Genomic DNA, 24,585 nt, shown 5'->3' with positions numbered 1-24,585 from the left:
CAAGCACAATAAAATGTACAATAACCGCTGTGTAATTCAACAGATACAATCTAAAAACTCAACATACGAAACGGAACTTTCAGCACAATCAATGTGATTTAACAAGTTAAAATGAAACTCTCGACATATGACATTAAAATTTCAACAACCGCCGTGTAATTCTGACGATACAATCTAAAAACTCGACATTGGACATATTATTTTCAACCAGTGCTGTGCAATTCAACAGATGAAATCTAAATATTCAACATATGAAATGGAACCTTCAACATAAACTCTTTTAAACAATAGGTAAATTAGGAATTCTTGACGTGTGACATTAGAATTTCAACCAGTGGCGCCACCAGAGGGGGTGACACCAAAATGACACTATAAAGTTTTTGAATTTTTGAGCAGGAAGAAGGGGGGGGGAGGGTGACACCATGAGTTACCGCACATGTCTACGAAAAAAAAATGTGCAAGAAGGATGTCCATTGGAAGGACTCACATGACTATAAAAAGTTTGAATTTTTGTGCAGGAAGAAGGTCCATGGGGGTGACACCGTGAATTACCGCACTGAGTGACACCAACCCTAGTGATTCTACTTAATTTCAACCACCGCCGTGTAATTCAAAAACGACACAATCAAAAACTTCGACATCGCAAATATAACCTTCAATCACAACTGTTTAATTCAACAGATACAATCTAAAATCCCGACCTAGTGGTATGTATTCTTAATTTAATTGTTCGTGTTAGATTTAAAAAAAAAAAAAAACTTTTGATTCCATTATAGGGTACTGTAATGTAATTTTGTCTGCTGGATTTGATATTGTCCAGAATAGAGTTCAACTCTGACTGATTTTTTATTTTTTTTTTTAAATTTTGACGTAAACAACTAATAAATGATACGTTGTATCTTTTCGCTGGCCTTGTTTCACAATCAGTGACAGTTTTGGTAAACAATTTTTTAAAATTCTTTCTCAGAGTAAGAATCATTAAATTCAATCAAGTTCATACCTGGAGTACGTGATATGAATTATGTGTTTATTGTTAATAAGCTTCTTTTTCTTGTCCCCCATCCGGGAATCTGTTTTTATTTGTAGTTAGTTTTATAGCTGATGTTATGATAAGAATTATATTAATTGTGCCTTAATACTTGAGACGTGAAGTTGTTTTATGTTGTGTCCAGTTTGGACAGAGATTTTTTATTTTCTTCAAATTATTGAAATTCAAGTGATTCTTTCCCCTGGAAATACATAAATCCTCTGATAATTCTTGGACAAAGACATTCACTGCAAATTATACTGAATTAAAAATTGGAATAATATTTTCTGTGATTCAACAAGAGACTGTTGACACATCAGTACAACGCTGACGATTACTGACGTCATCGCCTTCCATCTTGGATTCCATTGGGATTTGAACTCTTATTCACATAGAACTTTTCATTGATATGATTTTTTAAAAAATTCTTTGATTATTTTTGGACTTGATTCGCAATACCGTAAGTTCCTTTTTCTTATTTTTTACTTAGCATTTTAGGAAAATAAATTATTTGTTTAATTTTACAAAGCTTGTTGTCTTCATTCTTTTCTGTTACTTATTTCAAGAGCATAGACTCGTAACAGAAAATTGGGTTGCTACTCCTTTGGGTATATGAATTTTGGCTAAAATACTCCAGAAAACTTTGTTTTTTAAATTTAAATTCCCCATGATCTTGAATTTTTTAGATCCCATTTATTTTACATTTTAGAAATATTCAGTGAAATCATTAGGCGTTTTATAATGTCATCAAAAGTGAAGATTTTTCTCTCAAATCCTGCTCAGGAATAGTTAGATTTCTTGAAAAAAGATGAACTGCTTCAACTTGCCAGAAAATTTGATCTTTCGGAGGCAAAAGCTTCTTTAGCGAAGCAAGAAATAAAGAGAATTTTGGTGGAAAAGAATGTTTTGGATAAAAGTACTTTGGTTTCGACCAGTAAGTCTGTTTCAGATTCTGACATAAAAGTAAAGGAATTAAAATTAAAATACAAGATGGAATTAGAGTTAATAAAGCTTGAGCTTCAGAAAGAAAAAAAATGCAGTTGCAATTTGAGAAAGAGGAGAGACAGAAATAAATGCAGATGCAGTTACAGAAATAACAAATGCAGTTACAGAAAGAAGAGAAAATAATACAGTTGCAAACGGAGAAAGAGGAGAGAGAGAGAAAAACAAATACAGTTACAATTGGAGAATGAGGAGAGAGAGACGGATGCAAATGCAAAGAAGGAAGGAAGCGAGGTAATATCAGTCATATTAAGAGAATTAGAGCTGACAAGTGAAAAGCACATTCCCACTTTACATGCAAATTCAAGTTTTGATATTACTCAGAATTTTAGGTTAGTGCCCCCTTTTATAGAAAAAGAAGTAGACAAATATTTTCCTCAGTTTGAAAAAATTGCTGCAAATTTGAAATGGCCAAGGGAGCGTTGGACTCTGTTATTACAATGTGTATTTACTGGTAAAATTTGTGATCTTTACAATTCACTGTCAGTACAGCAAAGTGCTGACTATGCTCTGGTTAAGGATTGCATTTTAAAGGGTTATGAGTTAGTCCCTGAGGCCTATCGGCAAAAATTCAGGAACTATTTTTAAAAAAAGAAGCTGGACAAACTCACGTCAAATTGGCAAGAGAAAAAGAGCAGTTATTTGATAGATAGTGCTTAGCCAAGAAAGTTGATCAAAATTATGAAATTCTCAGACAACTTGTATTACTTGAGGAGTTCAAGAACTGTATACACACTGACATTGAAACTTGCTGAGCATAAGGTCGAAACCTTGGAAAATGCTGCTCGTACTGCTGACGAGTATTCTTTAGCTCATGAAGTTTCTTTTGGAAAAAAGTCTTCCACTCAGCAGCCTTCTGTCACAAAAGTATTTCAGACTAATACAAGCTCTTCTAAATTTCAATCTGGTACAACTTTTAGAAATCAAGCTTCTGATAAGCTTGATCAAAAATCCCTGTCTCTTCCTACGTGTACCTATTGCAAGAAGAAAGAACACGTTATTTCTGATTGCTACAAATTGAAAAACAAGTATCGGAATAAAGACAGACCTCTTCCAAATGCTCTTATTTCTAAGAGGTTAAAGTCATGGTCATGTATTGAAAGCAATACATTTGTTGGGTCTAATAACCCCCAGTTTGATTTTATTATGGAGAATTATGAACCATTCATGTCGAAGCGTTCTATATCACTCATGGGTGATTCGGCCAATCCCATCCTTATTAAAATTTTCAGGGACACTCGACCTTCTCAGTCTTTTATTATCAGGCATTTTGCCTTTTTCTGAGAAGTCCTCTTCTAACGAGAGTATTCTTATTCAGGGAGTAGAGTGCGGCTTTGTTAATGTTTCTCTACACTGTGTAAATTTGTCATCAGACTTGGTCTCAGGACCCGTCACAGTCGGAACACTGTGTTCCTTACCCGTTGAGGGCATTCTTTTATTACTAGGCAAACGACCTACCTGGAGATAAGGTTGTGGTTAATCCACTTGTAACTGACAAGCCTTGTTTGGATCAGAAAGTCGATCCTATTGAAAAAGAATTCCCTGATTTATACCCAGCTTGTGCAGTTACTAGACCTATGGCAAAGACAACTCTTGAGAATGACTTTGATCAGGAAAGTATTCCTTTAGCTGACACAAGTATTGGTCAGGCTTTTGATGAGGTCACTTTCACTCCTTGCTTGGATCAATCAAAATATATCGATCACAGTGATCCTCTTTTAACTACTTATTCTCTTTATTCAAATCAGGGTGACAAACATACGACAATCACTTGTCGTCGAACAGGAAAAAGATTCCTAGATCTCCTGTTTGTATCAAAGGGCCATTAGTGAAACTGAAGCCACATAAGTACCTGTTTGTTACTTCATTAAAAATGAAATTCTTATGAGAAAATGGAGACCTTTTATGAGAAAATGGAGACCTCCCGAGGTACCTGATGGTGACGACTGGTCAGTGAACAATTAAAATGTAGTTCCAGAATCAGTCAGGAAATACTTAGTCTGGCCCATGAAACTCCTTTGGCTGGTTTTTAGGGATTAATAAGACTTATCACAAGATCTTGAATCACTTCTATTGACCAAAAATTAAAAGTGACGTTTGTAAAGGCTGCAGATCTTGTCATACTTGTAAAATGGTAGGAAAACCCATTTGACGAGCCATTTAGCAGAATAATGATAGACTGTAACAGGTAACTAATACTTGTTGACCATTATGTGTGCGTCAACAATAATCCCATAGGCAATTCCTTTGAGGGATATTAAAACTAAAACAATAGTAAAAGCTTTGATAAAGTTTTTTTTTTAAAAACTCAGTTTGGCCTTCCCCAGTCTGTCCAATCTGATCAAGGGTCAACTTTATGTCTGGAATATTCCAGCAAGTTATGTACGAATTAGGCATCCAACAATTCAAGTCTTCTGCCTATCACCCTAAGAGCCAAGGGGCTTTAGAAAGGTTTCCACAAACTTTGAAAAATATGATTCCGTAATTTTGTTTCCACATAGGTAAAGATTTGGATGAAGGCATTCGTTTACTTTTTGTTTGCTGTTAGGGAATCAGTTCAATGATCTTTTGGAGTCATTTCCTTTGAATCTTCTCGTTTATGTTTCCAATTTTAAGCATAATTTGTCAAGGCTTGTGAGGTTGCAAGATTAATCTGCACTCTACTCAGACAAAAATGAAATTAAGGTATGATAAAAATACGAGTGAAGGGAGTTTTCAGTCTGGTGATAGAGTTCTGGCTCCTTTGCCCTTACCACAAAGTCCTTTTCAGGTCAAGTATTATGGTCCTTACACAGTTGAAATGAAAGTAAATGGTTTAAATTATACAATAAATACTCCTGGGAGGCGAAAACAAAAACAACTTTGCCACATAATTATGTTAAAGGAGTATGCCGAGAGAGATAGCCAGGTTAATCATGCAATTATTTTAGTTGTACCTGTCCCACTCAGTGAGGATTTAAGCGAAGGAATACCATCGGACTCTACTGAAATTCTGAATAATCTGGACCAGAGAATTTCACATTTGCAATAGCAAGAAAGGAATGAACCTAAACAGTTATTACTTGAATATGAGCACTTGTTTCCAGATGTTCCCACAACAACAAACACAATTTACCATGACGCTGAAATTGTAAATTGCACACCTGTGAAACAATACCCGTACAGGATGAACCCTCTCAAATAGGAATACTTGTAAAATGAAATTCAGTATTTGCTGGAGAATGATTTCATACAATTGGAAATGCAACGTATATCACCAAATTTAAACTTCTGAAAGGATTTTGGCAAATTCCACTGACGGAAAGGATAATGGAAATTTCGGCATTCGTAACTCCAGATAGACTTTATCAATATAAAGTGATGCCATTTGGGAAGAAAGGTTCGCCATATGCCCAGACTTAACGTTAAAGAAAAAAGCAATCACCTTATGTAGGCAAGCAAGGAAATTGTCCGTCTTTTCTTTGTTTGAATCGTGTAAATTAACGCTGCGAAAGGATCATCGGAAAATGACAAAACATGAATACCCATTCTGATGCACAGCTAAAATTTGGAAAACAAACAGAAAATTTAATTTTCTAAAGCTCTGATATGACCTATTTATTTTCACATCTTGCAATGTATTTGTGAGTTCTAAACTTTCAGACAGTCGTATTACCGCACAAAAAGTAAGAGGTCACTCTTCAATTTAGTACCTTTCTATTCCGCTATCTGAAGGCGTTGGCTATCGTTGGTCATTAAGTCCGTGCACTAGACATGTCGTCATTTTTATATATGTTAATGATAGTTTCTTACTATTAAAGTGTTTGTGAGGTTGTTGTTATTTTTTTATTTTTAACGTAGCTTTAATAATTTGTGTCATATCGGTACGATATCTGCAGTGTGGCCGTTTATATTGATGTCTGCTACTGGAGCATCATGCCGCAGACATGTAGCATCATATCCCATCCAGCCACATTATCCTGACACCAGGCCGACCAGTCCCAACACGAACCTCGTAATGCTGAACGCCTAGCGAGGCAGCTGCAAGTATCATTTTTATAAGTCTTTGGTATGACTCACCCGGGGTTCGAACCCGCGACCACCTGCATCCAAAATGGAAGCTCTAACCACTTACTATTAAAGAAATATGCACACTGTTGAACTAAGGACTTTCCTGCACCCTGTGTATTTCCCTACTCCCCTTGTCACAAACTTTGCAAAGTTATCAAAAGTGAAGCCGACAACTTTAGAAATATCCATGTTTTTGTGTAATGATCGTATATGTCTGTTCCGAACATGTCAGTCGGTCTCGCATATGATGCTGTGTGGAAACGGCGACCAAAATGATGGACGAGGAATTACAAATTCATACACGCGTGTTTTTTATTACGTAATTCGATGTGGCATTGCGAGTTACGTTCTGTTGTGACACAGAAGCTCCGACTTCAAAAACAAACAAAAAACAACTTCCTGCCCTTGCAGAGTTATGTGGGTATCTATCATAGTTCTATAGTTTCCATTGGGTTATCTGATTTCGTCCACGTCATAAACCTAACACACCTAAATAATTTGTGCTTAGTGGTTATAATAATGTGACTGGGTGGGACATCATGCTACATGTCTGCGGCATGATGCCCTAGTGCTAGACATCACTATAAACTACCAGACTGCAGACAACGCAGCGTCATGGCTGAAAAATTGTTAAAGCTACGTTAAAAATCCAAATCACACACACACACACAACTTTCAACTAATACAGAGTTTTGAAAATATAAAAGTATTTTATTTACCTTGCCAGAAGACTTTATTCCTTTCCAGATACAAGCATACACCACAAGCCAGGAGAATACTAGACATAGCAACATCTTCCACTTAATCCCATCTGATTCTTCCAGGCCCGAGGACACATCCAGTGCCTGGCGGTACCAAAAGTATGAAGTAGATCCTCCTTTCTCACACTCTTCCACTACCACAGTCTTATTGAGCGCTTCCTGAAACTCTGAGGGACAGTAGGCCCATGGTAGAGGACTTTGGAAGGAGTGGAACAGATAAAAGAAGCACCACATAACAAGGCCGTTATAATACAGGGCTACATAAAAGGAGGTGACGGCGCTAGCGATACCAATGCCGCCAAGGAGCGGGTTGATTTGGTTCCATAAGATGACGGTTCCCTTCTGCATTTGCTGTCCTATAGAGAACTCAAGGAAGATGAGAGGCATTCCTTCCAGGAAAAGCATAATGGTGTATGGAATAAGGAACGCACCTATAATGAAGAAAAAATTATTTCATATGACAATTTTAAAAATGGGTTTTTGATGACATTTAGTCATCTCCTTTGGCCAGTTAAGAGAGGAAAAGGTAAAGCAACATCGACGTCATCTTAGTTATTGCATATGTAGTCACTGACGCAGTACTGTAAGGTCGCGCTCTAAATAAGAGGGGTGGTTAATTGGATTTGGCTGGCATTATCTAGGGAATGACCTTCCTCGATTTTATAGCCCGGTGGGAGTGGAAAGATAGAATATCAAAAGAGAACTGAGCAAGGCTATTGGGAAGAAATAATTCAATACGAGCCCCCTTAGACAAAAATATAACAAAATTTATTCAATAACAATTAATATCGGCAACTCCAATTCAATCTAAGGTATATCAACATAATTTAATAGCAGTGTCTAAATTGGATATATTTCATCATAATAACGAGTGGTGAAAAGAACGCAATGTCCACGACTGATTGCATCACCTTCCTCCCTTGATCGTGTATCAACGTCTTCTATTTCCTCGAGTCTTCCTATTTCCTGGAGTCTTCCTATTCCGAACGCTTCATCCCTTCCTGGACTTCCAAGTCCTTTATTCTAAATTCGTCACTTCTTTTTTCGGACTTCCCTCTTCGGACTGTCCCATCTCACCCCAGAAAGCTGTTCCTTAAAGGATAAAATTACCCATAAATTTCTAAATGTACCCCTTTCTACACGTACATAAACTTTCTTCACTTACGTTACTCAGAAGCATAAATAATTATCCGAACACTGCATAAGTTCTAAACTAATCTGATAGAACATCACCCTCGCTTCACAGAGACCGGCCATAAATTAACATGTGAACGGTATATCTAACATTACCTATTATCTTTGCCTACGCTACCACATGCTCGTTTACTATTGAATAAAATTTAAAAAAATTTAGCTCACAGCAATCCCTAACTTACAAAATTACTTAAACATTAAAAAATCAGATATAAATATGCGATTATCGTTAACTCACGGTAATCAGTATATTCCTAACAGACAAAGGAAATTATTTCATATAACCCTATGAAATCCTACACATATGAAAACGTGGATAGCATGCAATCGTCAATTCTATCAATGAACTACTGTACAGTTAAAGAGTAAAAGTGCATAACAACTCTAGCATAAACATATCTCCATGAAATTGAATAAACGATACATAAAATGGATCATAGTCATTTCAAACACATTTGCACAAAACAATCAAAAACATATAAATTACGTGAAAAATTAGAATTGCCTACCTTAATGCTGTTCTCTTTCAGAAATTGTGCGTCCTAGCACTAAACCTGTCTTTCTCACAAGACAGCCACCTGTTTCCCTTTCTTGTTTAACGAGGTAAGCACTTTCTTTTTAGGTTTCCTCGGAGCCAACTTCTCCTCTCTCAGGATTTCGGACTAAAAAATTTTGACTGAGGTCGTCACTTTCAATTCACACTACTTCTAAAATGTACGTCTTAATTTACTCTGGCCAATCGTACGCAGCGGTTTCTAAATTATCCCAAGATAATCATTTCTTTCGTCAGTCTTTAGGCAGCATATAATCTCTGAACTACGGTGCATATCAATTTCCCTCTGAAAATGATAATTTGACATGGGTTCCTATCAAGCGGTTATGGTTAGTAGCTCAAATGTTTACTTTCTCAGGACAGCGTTGCAACGACCTGGTCAAATCTCAGTGAGTCAAAAATGTTAGCCTTTCAAGTTTTAACACTGAAGTGACCCTTGACAAGGAATTTTCTGGCTTAAATGTGATAAAATTTTAATGTTCAATGCATTCAGCTTTAAGGTTCAATACAATTCAAAATTTGACACTTTACAAGTACATTCGTGTCTATGTATGTATTTGTGTACTTACGAACGTACATGTGTACGTACGCACATAACATGTCGGTAAGATGGTATGTCATGGCTGAAAGGATGCTTGCTTGAAGATTCGTCTTTTGTTTTCCCCCATCCTGGTGAATTGATAATATTGACAACTTGTTGACCTTTATAATATGTTACTCTTATAAGTCGAGTCCAACACAAACAACATAAACCCTAATTAGCTGCACATAATGCGCAGACAAAGCAGGGTCTATATTGTTCGCTCTACTGATTACTCCTAAGATGCCATGTTAACCCTATTGTTTAGTCCTATGATACTGCATTATGTGACGGCACGTCTGGGTCTGTACAATTTGGAGTTGGATCCAGCTTATAAGCGAGCTGAATACGGCAACATAATACTTATTGGTGCAGCCGTGGGTCACTTAAATTATATGTCAGCAAACAGAATAATTGTATCATCAGTATAATAACAATTTAAGTTTTAAAAATATATACTCATATTCTGCATTCTAAAGATTTTTCCAAAACATTCTGCTCACGCCACTCCATATTTCCCTATTAGGTAATCGACTGGAAAATATAGTGCGTACACTTCCAAATCATCATCTTCACTTTCGATGGTTCCGATAACCTTATATACACCTTGGCTGATAGAACAGCTATATTGGTGTTTAGCCCTAGCGACATCTACTGGATTGCATGTGTTACCTATCTTAGTATGTAATGCCAACTAACCAACAGCGTGGTGCATTGTACATTGGCCGAAAACGGTGGTGGCAATTGACCTAAACAGGATACTTTGTAAGTTTAACAGCGAAAATATGATTATGTACCAGAGGGAGCCATTACATGTGTATTTGAGTGAAAAGTATTTGTACAAATACGAACCGGCACTGGAAATTTGCTTATTTATTATTTCATTCCGCTTGTGTGCTCCCCTTGTCTCGATCACACAGGAACAGTATTCAAATTTGAACACCTTAATTTTGATTGGATGCGGTGGCTTGCCGCCACATTTAATGAAATTATCAGACCTAAAGCTCAGAAATATCTGCTCGATATTCCCATGTGTAGATAGAATTATCGGAACCTTGGCTAGTGAAGATGTCGAATCATAAAGCAAACGTGATCTTTAGAAAGATCATCTGACAACAATCTGGTTTGTACCTGAGTTTTAGAAGACACCTGTTTCGTTTAGTCTGCCAACTATATTCAGAACAAAGAAAGTATGTTCTGACGCCAGTTTGAAATCCGGATACTTTTCGGAACTGTGGAAATTTGCCTCTTGATTCGTGTCCTTCTGACGATAAAATCGTTTTAGTCAAGGTACGACTATTAGTTGAAACGAGTGCAATGCAAACCTGTATATATCAACAACGAAGATATTTGTACTTTCTTGATGTGTTGTCTCACGTAAAATTATTTTCTCCATAACACAAACATTGAACTCTGACACGTATATTCAAATCACTATAATTTTCGTCTCTTTTGCAGTCTATTACGTCCATTTATTTTAATGATATGTGTTCAAATTATATTGTATAGTGAGCAATGAAGTAAATACATCTATTTCATATTTCTTTTAATTCACCTTGTTATAGTTTGGATAGGGTTTTTTCTCTTTAAATAGTTTCAGTTTTTGCATAAAGTATATAAATATATATATCAAACTAAATAGACGAAATAAGCATCTATAAAATGAATATAATATTTCATATTTAAAATCCTGATAAATTAATTTGGCATGTCAGTGCTTACTTATACTGAATTATTAATAGATACTAACTCAGATATTTAATTTATACTGAGTGGTTTAATTCACGCAGCAATCACGTTAGGGAGAGGACGAAATAGGCTATGCCTGCTGTCCAGTCTCATGAAAAGTTGTTCAATAAAAAAGTCTGATGGTAAAGTACATCAACTATCAGGGATGATTTCAAATATTGGTCTACGGACTAACGGTTTACCTACAAATTACAGTTTTAACTTTTGCATACATATCTAATCCACTCTTAGAAAATATATACATCAAGGCCTAGGCGTAAAATGAAGAGCATTTGAAAATAGTGGACACTGCACGAGTTGTAGACAAGGCTTTCCAAAAGAATTGCATTGGTAAAGTAAGCATACTTCTTGAACATCTTGCAAACAGTCTTTCAGTCATAATACTAAAAACAACACGTTTTTAAAGGACTAGAAGCGAGCTTTTTGCTATCTCTATATTTCAGTTCAAGTAACTTTTGCGACAAGATTGAAGTTTATATTTCCATTAGGTGCCTCTTCACAGTGTCACAGATAAAGAATACGATTTTAAAAATCTTTTGCAAAAATAATGAGGCGGTCATCTGTTTCAGATCCGATATCTTTCTATAAATTGTACATTATGGCACAATACGAGTGTTCTTATCAATCACAACCATTAGTAGCTATCAGACAAGCTAACAATATCATTATGTCCCACCAATCCTAATTTGTTTGACTAAGAGAGCTCTCTGCAGAGAATAAAAACGTCAATAATATCCAAGTAGGACAAGAAGGTCAGCCACGTGTCAGTACTATCCAAGCAGGACAAGGTCACCCATGTGTCACTCCACCATCTTTGGAGAGCGTGCAAGCGCGATACGTGGATGATGGCGGATTGCACACACACGTGCTCGACGCGAGCTTGATGTTGAGAAGAAGAAAAAAAAACAATAATCTGAAGGGGGAAAAAAATCGAGTGACAAAAATACCTTAGATTACCCCACGACCCGTTCTGACATAGGACCCTCTCTATCATACTATATAAAAGAGAAGGTACGTAACTTCCAAATACTTGGTTCTACCCATGACCTGCGATTTCCTTCTGCTGCAGAACAATGGTAGATGCAAAAGTAAGTTTTTACTTAACATTAACTCGATTCAACTTTAGGAATCTTGTTCCATGGAATAATTAGACATTGCTTTTTTCACTGCACACATCGTAAACAAGCGACTATCATTTTTTTTTTAAAAATGTCCACAATGAGGCACACACGTCAATGGCGAAATATGTTTGGCTCAAAAGGTTATACTTTAATGTATACTCTCATTATTTAACACATTCAAATGATTCCTAATATGATGCGATCATGTTACTACCTATGTTTGCCTGGGTACAAATAGTCAACATCGTGAAACGGTTCTCTGATGCATGGATGTTATTTAAGCATCTACCACTGTTTTGTAATTAAAGAAGGGGTGTATCGTAGAGTCGCAAACATGGTACATGTAGCTCTTTTCACCGTTTGTCACATGAGCTCGCGCTTGTCCCAAGAGACAAACTTCGCGAAAATCGCACGTTTCGGAGCACGTAACTTCAGTTTGGTACAACGCAGAAACGTCAATGATGGCTTGATGAATAGAAAAATATCTCAGGAGTAAAACAAGCCATAGAGTATGGTCGTGTGCCTTTAAAGACGGAAATAGCAGTGTGATTTCATACACCATGCAATTCAAATATTTAGCACTTGGGCTGTACTAGGACAAGTCGAGGACACTCATATAAACTTTGTGTGCTCTATTAGTTTCCTTCAGCACAGTATTTTACAAATCCCCATGTACTCCTTCCATGGAGGATAAGGTCACCAAAAAAAGTCCCCATGACGGCTAAATCTAGATACGACATATTTAAGTAACAGACATACTTCCAACGCACATTATAAGGCTCGAATAGGTCTTGCAAACTTTCATGTGGCACTCTGGCCAAAAATTCAAATCCAACAATGTTCCCAATCCAACTGGAACAAATTTATCAAATAGTTTTTAAAAGTGGTTGGAAAAAATGTGTTACTGCTTTTGTAACATTGAGAAATCACAGCCACCTGAGGACATAATATGGCCAACACAATTATATTCAAGTGGCGAGATATTTCCCCTTTCTGTTCTGTCTATTTTGCACTGTTTATGATAACGCATCTAATGCATCATAAATAACTGTATCGTATTTACCGCCATCGGCACAGACCCTTGAACGCATTGACACGAAGAAAGAAAAAAAAACGCGTCTAAAAACCAGCCATAAATGTAAGCCAAAATACTACATTAGCAATTTCCACGTGAATCTCACAGATTATTGTCTTGCATAATTAGCCGAGGTAATCCGAATGCAAAAAATATCGGTCAGTTAGAATGTCCTCAGTCTTTTCCGCATCTTCGCTAGCCAAAGTCCCATAATCCTATCTATACCTTGACATATCGAGCAGATATTTCTGTGCTTCGGGTCTGTGAATTGCATACCTGTCTGCGTGGGTTCGAGTCTAGGATTCGGCCAATATGGGTATGCGAGAAAGCTTGCCAGTAGCTTCTCGTGGGTCGGTGGTTCTTCCCGGGGTTTTCCCGGGTTCTTCCTCCACCATAAATACTGGCCGCCATGCATAGCCTATCGTGTGCTGAAAAATGGTGTTAAACCCCACAACGACAACAACAACTGTCGGCCATCTCTCTGATCCAGATAATATTTTGTTGGCTTATGTCTACGTTGATCGAGGACAAGACAACGTTAAAGAAGAGCAAATACAGGAGCACAATGTATAAAATCTGATACATTTATCAGTGCTTCTTATTTTAACTGTCAACTGAAGATTTAGCTTAAATTGTCATTAGCTCTGTTTATCTGTTGATTCATTTGGCTCAGTGTCTCAGCGTACATACAGCCTTGGTCGAAAACTTATCTACTTTAATCGTTACTCACAAAAAGCAGTGACCATGGTTTCATTAGCTATCAAAAGAGCAGGATTAACAAATAGGAATAAGAAATTTAAAAAGACTGTACGGGATACTTTGTAGGTATGGGGTGTATTTTTCAAAAAGAATTATTTATCTTTAAATATATTTCTGTTACGTGGTTGTACCAATATAAAAGACACGACATAATGTAAAAACATCACGGAACTTAAGTTGTTGTTGTGGGGTTTAACGCCATTTTTCAGCACGCGATAGGCTATACATGGCGGCCAGTATTAATGCGGAACTTAAGTTCTTTTGTTTATAAAAAAAAAAAAAACCCAAAAACAGCTACGACCTCTGTTCAGGGCGGTGATCTGAAAAAAGGCACTGACTCAAAACAAGACCAGAATAATAAGATTTTTCAAAATGTTTACTACAATTTATGTTACTTGATACCATTGTTAACACACAAATCTAGAGGCTCAGGTCAAGTTTTGAAACCACACTTTTGTTAAGGTCTATCACTTAAACCTGGTTTTAACAATGGTAACAAGTACCGTTCCAAGTTGTACCATATATTATTATTATTATTATTATTATTATTGACTTGTTTTCAAGCGGGGCCCCGGGTGGTGGAGCGGTCTAAAAGGTTCGCCTTTACAGGTCGTTGGCAGGTCAACTCTGTCTGCATGAGTTCTAGCCTTGGGCATGACCAACGTGGGCATATGAGAAAATTTGCCTTTAGCTTTCCACGAGTTGGTGGTTCTTCCCGGGGCTTTTCCGGGTTGTTCCTCCACTAAATATACTGGCCGCCATATATATCTTGTTCTGAAAAATGGCGTCACACCCACCACAATAACTACAATGACTTGTTTTTAATTCGTCCCTTTTTTAGATCCCGTACGATGTGCGATAGCGGACGACAATATTTACATTGCAAAACTAAAATTTGAACATGAACACATTTTTCTAAAACGTATTCATGACGGTCTACAACTACAATGTAACACACTGGTACAAATTCTCTTACTTTGAATGCTACCGACGACTTAATCATGACAGGCGGCAACTAAAACTAATTAGCACTGGTTCACAACAGTAAACTAATAAGAACAGCAGTCCTGTCTGACAAGGAAATAAGTTCTTGTGTTATTTATAGGATTGTTTGGAGCTATTTTGAGAGCTTTCTTTGGTTTATATGAATGCTTTATGACAGAAAGCCGGGGGAAATTGTATATGGCGCTTGTATTAATACCATTTGATAAAAATCATCACAATCTCTCTCTCTCTCTCTCTCTCCATGTGTTGTAAACCCAAAAATTTTGATTCACTAACCACTTTTAGAATATATATGGTAACGCATGTTTTAATAAGTACTTATATATATATATATATATATATATATATATATATATATATATATATATATATATATATATATATATATATATATATATATTAAAGCTGGGTAGCGCAAAAAAAGGTTGTGCCATGGTATAATGTGGTATTCTGAGCATATGAACCATGGTATACTGCAATTATATTAGGGACCAACAATTTAGTGTTCCTAGAGAGGGGCCTTACACTTTTGTTGTAAATTTCTGTCTGTCAGCAGCTGGAAAAAATTATTTTGCTCTGATCTATAGCAAATAACACCAGATAGTATACATTATTTGAAGAAAAAACATTAATTATCTTGAGATTTTAAAAAAACATCAAAAACAAATTCGCAGCCTCCTAAACCCCAACCTCTTCCCCCAAATGACCATGACTTTTCTCTATTATAGCCAAAATGATCTTGTACTTGAAGCATATTTAGCTTAGTGTGGGACATAATTCATCAGTCATGAAAATACAAAGAATATACTATATAAAAAAATTCGTATAGCTTTTTGTATCATAACTAATCCAGCCAATGACCCTGTTATTTGCGTTATGCATGTTGGAACCTTCAAGTGAATCAAGCGAATCCAGAAAAGTCAAAAGCTTATTAATAACGTACATGGTTTTCGATAAGTAGTCTGCCACCAAACTGCCGAACAAAACAAAAATGGTGCACAGTGCATGTTTGGTTATGTTGGGGTTATACGAAGATGGGGTTTAGATTTTGTTCTCATATTTTTCATGAAACAAGGCATAAATTCCAGTTTCGCGTTTTTTTTTTTTTTCTTTCTTCTTTTCCTAGAAAGCCATCTAACTTTCTGACCCAACAATGAAAGAAGAATATTGGATTTTAAGTTGCCGGAAGCCATAAGTATTAAGCTTAGAACCTTTTGCTGCTGACAGTAAAAAGACTGTACGCAATATTATTCATTTATATATACATTATTGTGTGTCAAAGGAAAGCAATAGATCAGCATTCTTCTTTCCAATTACGCAAATAAGACATTAATTTTAACACATTAATTTTACTCGATTCTATACCCCAAAATAAACAAACCAATATACACTTTAAACCGTGAAAACTATGAAAGCCAAATGGTAAGTAACGTTAACTAACTTTAAATATATGAACTATTCATAGCAAATATGATTAGCATTATTTTGTAAATATACTTAAATATATTTTGTAAGAGGTCAATCAAAGTATGAGTGTACGACATATGAAAGGACGACAGAGTGATATAGAGAGATACATGTACTCGAGCTTGCATCAGATTGTCATGATTTTCAAAACATTATTGATACAAGCGCCACGTATTTTTTCCCGTGCTTTCTTTCCTCCTTTTTTATATAAATAAAACGAGGTTCTATTACTTTTCTAGACAAACATATAAATGATAGTAAATAAAAAGCTTTTGTTATTTTTTTTTTGTTGAGATTGTGATGTATTGGTGTAAGATATATGACGCAAAGAAGGACAGATATATAAAATATACACATACCAAAAGGTGTTGAACGATTTAGAAGCTCTACCCAATAAAGTAAATTGAACGTAGTTTGTTTTAGATTACTGTCATGATTAGGATTCAGTAAAGTTTGCCTTAATCAAGGGGTTGGTAACAGTGACATATTTCTTTACATGGTTTTAAAAAAAAAAAAATAAAGCCAAAATTGGATTCATCGTCTTGACAGAATGTATTCTTTGAAACACTGAAGTGCAATTGCTAAATTTAGAGTATCCTCTCACAGACTCGAAGTTGAAGTAGAAGCTGATAGATGGGCACGATCGTGTTAATACGTATTGCAAAATGCAGTATTCTGCATTCTAGGTTTCGGAGAATATGGCCGGTTGTTGTACAGAACCACATCTGTTACTACTAAAACTAAATTCCCAGTCACGCTTACAGTGTTTGTAATCACGTGATGCCCCACACTTTGCCAATGACCGTGCTTGTTAGCTATCGCTCGGCATTTGCACATCATAGTCTAACTGACACATGGCGGTAGGTTACATAGCTATATGAATCAGTATCATTCGCAGCTTGAGCGAATCAATTACTTTGTTGGTTTCGTTGCTGATTCTGTTTTATTTATTTCTTTGTTTGTTTGATTGTTTTAACCATATTTATTGTACACATCTGCAAAGAGCAAATTATGATTTTCATATTTATTCAGAATTGTGTACAATGCTCTTGTCCATACCACACACGATTGTACACCGTGTGATCATATAATAATTCATTTTAAAGCCAAAATTCAACACCCCTATATCAACCTCAGATCCCTTTATAAGTAAATAATAATAATAATAATAATAATAATAATAATAATATTATTATTATTATTATTATTATTATTATTATTATTATTATTATTATTATTTTAAACCAACGGAAAAGAGTATTCAAGAGCATTCATTTGAGAGAGAATAAAACAAGTACTGGATCGCAGCTCTCAGGGATGGAGACAAGAAGAAAACGATGATGGCGATGATGACAACAACGATGACGACAAAGATGATAGAACGCACTTCAAAAGAATGGAACTCGTCAAAAGCAAAAAAGGTGACACGTCTTCATTTAGTCCGCGTTTTCTCTGACCCTTGTCACCCCGTTTTTGATATTTGGGCACTTATGTTGGGGTGTAGGGTCCGAGTCCATTCCCTATCGAAACGTTGGAATTCGCAGACACCATTTGGTGTCGGCATGGGGTAGCCGCTTACTAGCCGGCCCAGCAAACGTGAAAAACCTTTCTTCGAGACATACCTGCATGAAATCGATAGGAATATAATTTATTTTCTCAGAAATTAATTGCGATTATAACATTCGTTCTGCCTTTAATCTGCTGACAGACGAGACCAAAGTACATCGTTGCTGAAATTTGACCTGGATCTGGCATTTGCATTCCTAGTCACGTGACTATACAACTCTCGCAACCTACATGTCAATGACATCAGAGGTCATACAGTCACGTGATATCAACAATAAACAATTTCTAGTGTTGCTGTAGGAGAACAAATCGAACGTTTTAATGAAAGTCACGTAATTTTTATAGAAAAATGAAAAAGCATAAACTTCTCAAAATACTGAGTGTGAAAACAAGGACCGAAAATCTGTAAATGTTGCAGCAATCTGAAGAAATCCAGATACACTACGCAGAGAGCACATGTCACTGTGGTAGTCACGTGACACCAAGAAAAACATAGCTGACACGTGCTCGGTACTTCTTTAAAATGGTTTTCTCCACCTTGCTGCGACACCGATAGGTTTCTGGTTTTTGTTCTCAGAATAAATATGTCGAGAATTAAGTGTGCATCATATTTATTTACAAACATTAAGTGACTTCTATATAATATGTCCAAATTCTACATACAACAACTTTGGAAATTAGTTTAGGTGACGCTCTTCAGTTTTGCAATTTGCAAGGGTTAGAATTTTAAAGAAAAATAATTTTCCTGCTTTCCTCACTGGTTATACTGGTCATTTAAACAAGCCCTTGTATATCTTAGGTATAATTCAACGAACCTTTAATTCCCTTTAATTTGGTGTATGACTGATAGGTGTAATATGGGTTATAGAGTAAACAGCTTGGCCTTACTCCTGACGTGCACCTTTCAAAAAAGTGCTAGCTCCACTTGGTCATTTTCACTTCCTGAACTTCAGAGGTAAATTGTATATAAAGGAGCCGATAACTTCTCTTTACATTATATATATTTGGTAATTCATTTATTGCACTTTCAGAACCTGGTATTGTCTAGTCTGGCAAAATTCATTTTCCCTATTTTAATAGCTGCTATGGATAGTGTACTTTAAATTAATTCAGGCTGATTTTTTAGCACAATGGAGCAGTCATTTTAGTTAGCAGTGTGCTTAGATCATGTACAATTTCCAAAAGTACAATATCCAAAGACATATCATCCACATTACATTAAAAGTAGCATAGAAGTATGCTAACATTCTCTCCACTGTGCATGTTTTAAATGCAAACACCTTCACCTTACATACGTCACTCTCTCAAAAGTACATAATAACTGGTGAACGCCTGCTTATTGTCGATATTATGTGACTATATGACCTCTGATGTCATTGACATTGGTTGCGGGGCCCCGAGTGGCCGAGTGGTCTAAAGCGCTCTCCGTTACGGAGCACTGCCATCTCACCTCTGTCTGCGTCGGTTCGAGTCTCGGATTCGGCTAATGTGGTTATGTGAGAAAGCTTGCGAGTAGCTTCTCGTGGGTCGATGGTTCTTTCCGGGGGGTTTCCGGGTTCTTCCTCCACCATTAATACTGGCCGCCATGTATAGCCTATCTTGTGCTGAAAAATGGCGTTAAACCCTACAACAACAACTACAACAACAACGACATTGGTTGTGAGATTTGTATAGTCATGTGACTCGGGATGCAAAAGGCCAGATCCAGGTAAAATTTCAGCAACGACGTACTTTCGTCTCGTCTGTCAGTGGATTCAAGACACGACGAATGCCGTGCTCACGAATTTTGAGAAAATATATCATATTCCTATCGATTTCATGCAGGTGTATCTCGATGAAAGGTCGTTCAAATTTGCTGGGCCGCCTAGTAAGCGGCTACCCCATGCCGACACCAAATGGTGTATACGAATTCCAACTTCTAGATAGGGAATGGACTCGGACACTACACCCCAACATAGATGTCAAAATATAAAAAATGGGATGGGAAGGGTCAGAGGAAACTCGGACTAATCTTCATTATGGACTTCCAAGACCTATTCTTGGAAATAAAATTTCTCATTGGAGGCAATGTTGTACTGATGCGTCAAGGAATCAGCTACACCATAATTCTATCTAACATTCACTTCCACGGCAAACTTAGTAAAGTTCGGTGTTTTTCAAAACCGATAACTGTTAAAGTGGTGGTAGAGAGTACTTCCGCGTATACAGAATTGATTATACGTCGATTTGTGAAGCGAGTTCAATGGATTTAGGTAGTTCTTTGTTATTTATCACATTTTTCTAGTTGTTGTTGTTGTTGTTGTAGGGTTTAACGCCATTTTTTCAGCACACGATAGGCTATACATGACGGTCAGTAATAATGGTGGAGGAAGAACCGGAGAAAACCCCGGAAAGAACCACCGACCCACGAGAAGCTACTGACAAGCTTTCTCACATACCCACATTGGCTGGATCCGAGACTCGAACCCACGCAGACAGAGGTGAGATTGCAGTGATCCGTAACGGAGAGCGCTTTAGACCACTCGGCCACTCGGGAGGGGGGGGGGCATTTTTCTTGTGTGTTTACATGTATGCAAGCACTACATTGTATATTGCTAATGTAACCAAAAGCAAGATTTAGATTATTCCATTTAATTGTCCATAACGGGGGCCCCGAGTGGCCGAGTGGTCTAAAGCGCTCTTCGTTACGGATCACTGCCATCTCACCTCTGTCTGCGGCGGTTCGAGTCTAAGATTCAGCCAATGTGGGTATGTGAGAAAGCTTGCCAGTAGCTTCTCGAGGGTCGGTGGTTCTTTCCGGGGTTTTCCCGGGTTCTTCCTCCACCATTAATACTGGCCGCCATGTATAGCCTATCGTGTGCTGAAAAATGGCGTTAAACCCCACAACAACAACAACAACAAAAAAATAATTGTCCATAACTGTAAGAATCAAAATAATTCACCGTCCGACTGGCCAATAAAGTTGCTGCTTACGACCGGATAAACGTCTACACGTAAATTTCTATTAACAAAATAAATTTAAAAACATATATATATAAACGGTACTACTGCTTTCCTCGTTAAATGTATATTATTCAGCATGCGTAATAAATCACAAGCGCACTCCGTACCCTTTAGATAAATCTAACCCAGTGACCTACTGTAAAGCAGACTGTGTCAGTTTGTATTCCTAAAGAGAAAATGTTACGTGGCAAAGGCATTGCAATGAAATTTCGCAATCATCCCCCTCCATACTTTTGCAGATCGAAAAGTCTTGTAGGGACTGCAAGAAATTCCAAGTCTGAAAGAAATCTCTCAAAGCGGTAAACCGTTATTAATCGAATTGATATTAAAAATGCGCTTAATATATGTATGATAGCCTCTCAACTGAGCATACTAAAGCGGGAAATAAAAACCGCTGCATACCACAAAACGTGAGCTGGAGAATATATTTCATGTCTACTGACAAATACTTCAGCAGACTACCTGTTTACGGTGGGGTTTTATAATTAGCAAACACGTGGAATAAACTCCATCCATCAACGCAGTAACCAAAAATATTTGCGCTAGCGCAAGAATATTTGTGATGACGCGTGGAAAAGGTCTTATTGGGCGCCGTAAACAAAGCAACAAAGCGGTATAGACCTTCTGGGGTCAACCAGCTGGGTCATATTGTTGGATATGGTTGGTTTGGTGTTTTAATAACACGGCAATAGAAGTGTGCTATTTAGTGGCAAGGCAAATGGAGCAAAGCGTTCTGATCCTGAACACAACACGGTAGCTGACCCAGGCTGAACCGATGGAAGGATTCGAAACCGCACTCTTTCGTTCGTGTTATACTCTATATGTAATTCAGAAAGCAAAATGCGGCATGGGTACTTTGTCAATATTTTTGTTATTATTATTACTATTATTATTATTATTACTAGCATGGCACCAGCAGAAGTAACATTAGAAACTGTGATAGCAACAATAGAAATATTAATAGCAGAAGCATACAGATGAGTAATTTTGTGTAAGATGGGACTAACTTCTGTTACATTTAATAAATCTTATTTATCATAGTCCGGACAACAAATACAATTAAAACCAGTCTGCGAGGATTCGTCACATCTAATCAGTTTTGTTAATATCCATTGCACAGAATGGGCTTTCAGGTCAAAGTGCAACTATAATGTGTTGTTGGTGCTGTGTGATGCTCCTCGTGATATTGTCAAATCCATGTCACCACTAACTCCAAACCCAAAGTTGTGCTTCGTAACTAGGTCACCTTTAATGATTGAGTCGATTTAAAAAAAAAAGTTTTCTGCAACTCTTCATTTCAGTATTATTACTTAGATCTTTAAGAAACAAGTTCTTGTGTGTTTTTATATTAAAATTATCTAAATCCTTTTCGAACGTTATCAAATTGCAATGACCGATTGCTACACAACCATAAAAATGGCAACTATGTAAATTCCGTCACTCCTTTTGTAGTGACTTGGTGCAAATTATACGTTCATTTGTATGATGCGTCCATTGCATTACAACATTTTATATTTAAATTTCCATCTGACAGATATGAAGTCTCGTGTGAAAGCAGAATCTAACAGAGTAATAAGAATGCACCTTCCCGGTTTTTTCTATAGCCTGCCAATAAAATTCAACAATATTGACAGTTACATTCTAATAATAAATTGACATCATTTTATACTTTGACCTGGACCGCTGCGGTGGCCTATTGGTTAGAGTGTCCAACTCGGATGCGGGAGGTCGTGGGTTCGATCCCCGGCCGAGTCATACCAAAGACTTACCAAAATGGTACTAACAGTTGCCTCGCTTGGCGCTCAGCATTAAGAGGTTCGTGTTAGGACTGGTTGGCCTGGTGTCAGGATAATGTGATTGTGTGGGACATCATGCTACATGTCTGCGGCATGATGCCCCAGGGCTAGACATCACTATGAACTGTCACACTGCAGATATCGTAACGATATGACTGAAAGATTGTTAAAACTACGTTAAAAATCCAAAACACACACACACACACACACACATACTTTGACCTGTGGTGCTACTATTTTTGTTTCTGTTTTTGAAGTAATTTTGGACAAAAACCCATGTGACCGAAGTATACCCGCCAAGAGATCAACTGTGCCTGACTTTGAGTCGCCTCGTTTTCTCGCTATCATAATCGTTATAATGATGAAAAATAGTAACAGTAAGCAACTAAAAGCCGAGAATCACTTGTTCTGGATTAAACTGAACGTTGAAGGATACCATAGAGACCTACAGCGCGAGCACGTTTGACACAATGAGGAGACTGAAATCAACTGGTTTTACCCTAGTAGAAGTAACGGTGGTGGTTCAGTGCTTGAAAGTAGCAGTAGAAGTTGTTGCTGTTGTCGTCCTCATTGGTGTTGCTGCAATGTTATCGACGATTAAGATGATGACGACGATGATGATAGTATTGTTGCTATTATTGCTGTCAATATTAGTAAATTAGCAGCATTTGCATTTTATCCATGGAAAAAAAAAATTGTTTCTGTTGATATTTGACTGACAGATCAGTGGTTCAACTGTTAATATTCTAATGGGGTAATTTTCCTGATTAAATATCTGGAATATCGATACTTTTTTATCACACGAAACTATTTTAAGATGAAATAAATATTCTCTAGGGACACGTGTAAATCCAAAATCTAAGTGGCGGGAAAGTCTCAATATATCAATGAAATACCTGTCCGTTCCACTCTATATATCCACTATATACATATGGCAGGAGACAATATACAAACATTGTTGTATTCACCACCTTTAACATGTGCAAAGATATTCCTAAAGCGATAAGGAAGATCTTTTCATAATTCAAGTCTTCACAGGCCCATGTATAGCTACCTCGTATAAAGTAGAACGTGTAGCAATAGTGTGTCGAAATAGAATATTTATAGCCGTTTTCAGTATGCAGACTACCTTTAATCATATAAGACATTTACAGGGCTCCAGAACCGTTCGACCACTCTCCCAGTTTACTTACCTCCCCCATGCTGCTGCACCAAATACGGAAATCTCCATACATTCCCAAATCCAACAGCATAACTTATGACCATAAAAATGTACTGCAATTTACTATCAAAGCCTTGGCGTTTGACGGATTTTGTACCACCCCCTGTAGTGTCTTCCCCAGCACTCAGGGGCTGCATTAGTTCTGCGGGAGTTTCATCCGTATTTCCTTTCTTTCCCATTTTATGGAAAACAAGTTGGTTTATCCTGTCTATCCGTCTAACTGGTCCTCAAGTTGGCATACAGCAAATAAAGTTTCAACACGCGAGGACTCCTATTCAAATGAGTTTTTAATAAAGCACGGTAGCGAAACACTGGTTGGTTGAATTGTATCATTATTCCACGTGGTGTAGATTAGGCCCTACGGTACAAACCTCGTGTAGCAAAGAATTTAGATTGACTGCCCGACGCAGCCGAGTAGTGCGTTGTAAAGTGATATTTTTGTTAGCCGCTTATAGCGATATCTTTTATTGGGAATTTTCACGTAGTTTACAGCTGTAGCTGAGAAAGCAAATAATCAATAACAGACATCATGGAATTATACCCTGAATCCGATTCATGTAGAAAGTGGTGAAAACCAGTACGGCACTGTATTCCGATATATGTTCCCATGAGCAATATTGTTCAGATGTTTCAACAAATAGAAAAGAATAATGGT

General features: G+C 37.0%; 1 protein-coding gene across 1 annotated transcript in view; it reads right to left on the bottom strand.

The window, feature by feature from the left end:
* LOC149782997 (sodium- and chloride-dependent transporter XTRP3-like) overlaps positions 1 to 24,582 on the bottom strand; it is a 106,333-nt gene extending 81,751 nt beyond the window's left edge. Inside the window, exons 1-2 of the mRNA XM_089934559.1 lie at positions 23,902 to 24,582; positions 6,799 to 7,271 (exon numbers count right to left, since the gene is read on the bottom strand). Coding sequence (XP_089790685.1) covers positions 6,799 to 7,271; positions 23,902 to 24,109 — 681 coding nt within the window. The 5' untranslated portion in view covers positions 24,110 to 24,582. The remainder of the gene's footprint in view (positions 1 to 6,798; positions 7,272 to 23,901) is intronic.
* Positions 24,583 to 24,585: the final 3 nt, after the last annotated feature.

The sequence above is a fragment of the Sinohyriopsis cumingii genome, chromosome 15 (assembly GCF_028554795.1).
Source record: "Sinohyriopsis cumingii isolate HCF-2022 chromosome 15, ASM2855479v2, whole genome shotgun sequence".
NCBI classification, from domain to species: domain Eukaryota; kingdom Metazoa; phylum Mollusca; class Bivalvia; order Unionida; family Unionidae; genus Sinohyriopsis; species Sinohyriopsis cumingii.
This window is presented reverse-complemented; position numbering and strand designations above follow the sequence as displayed.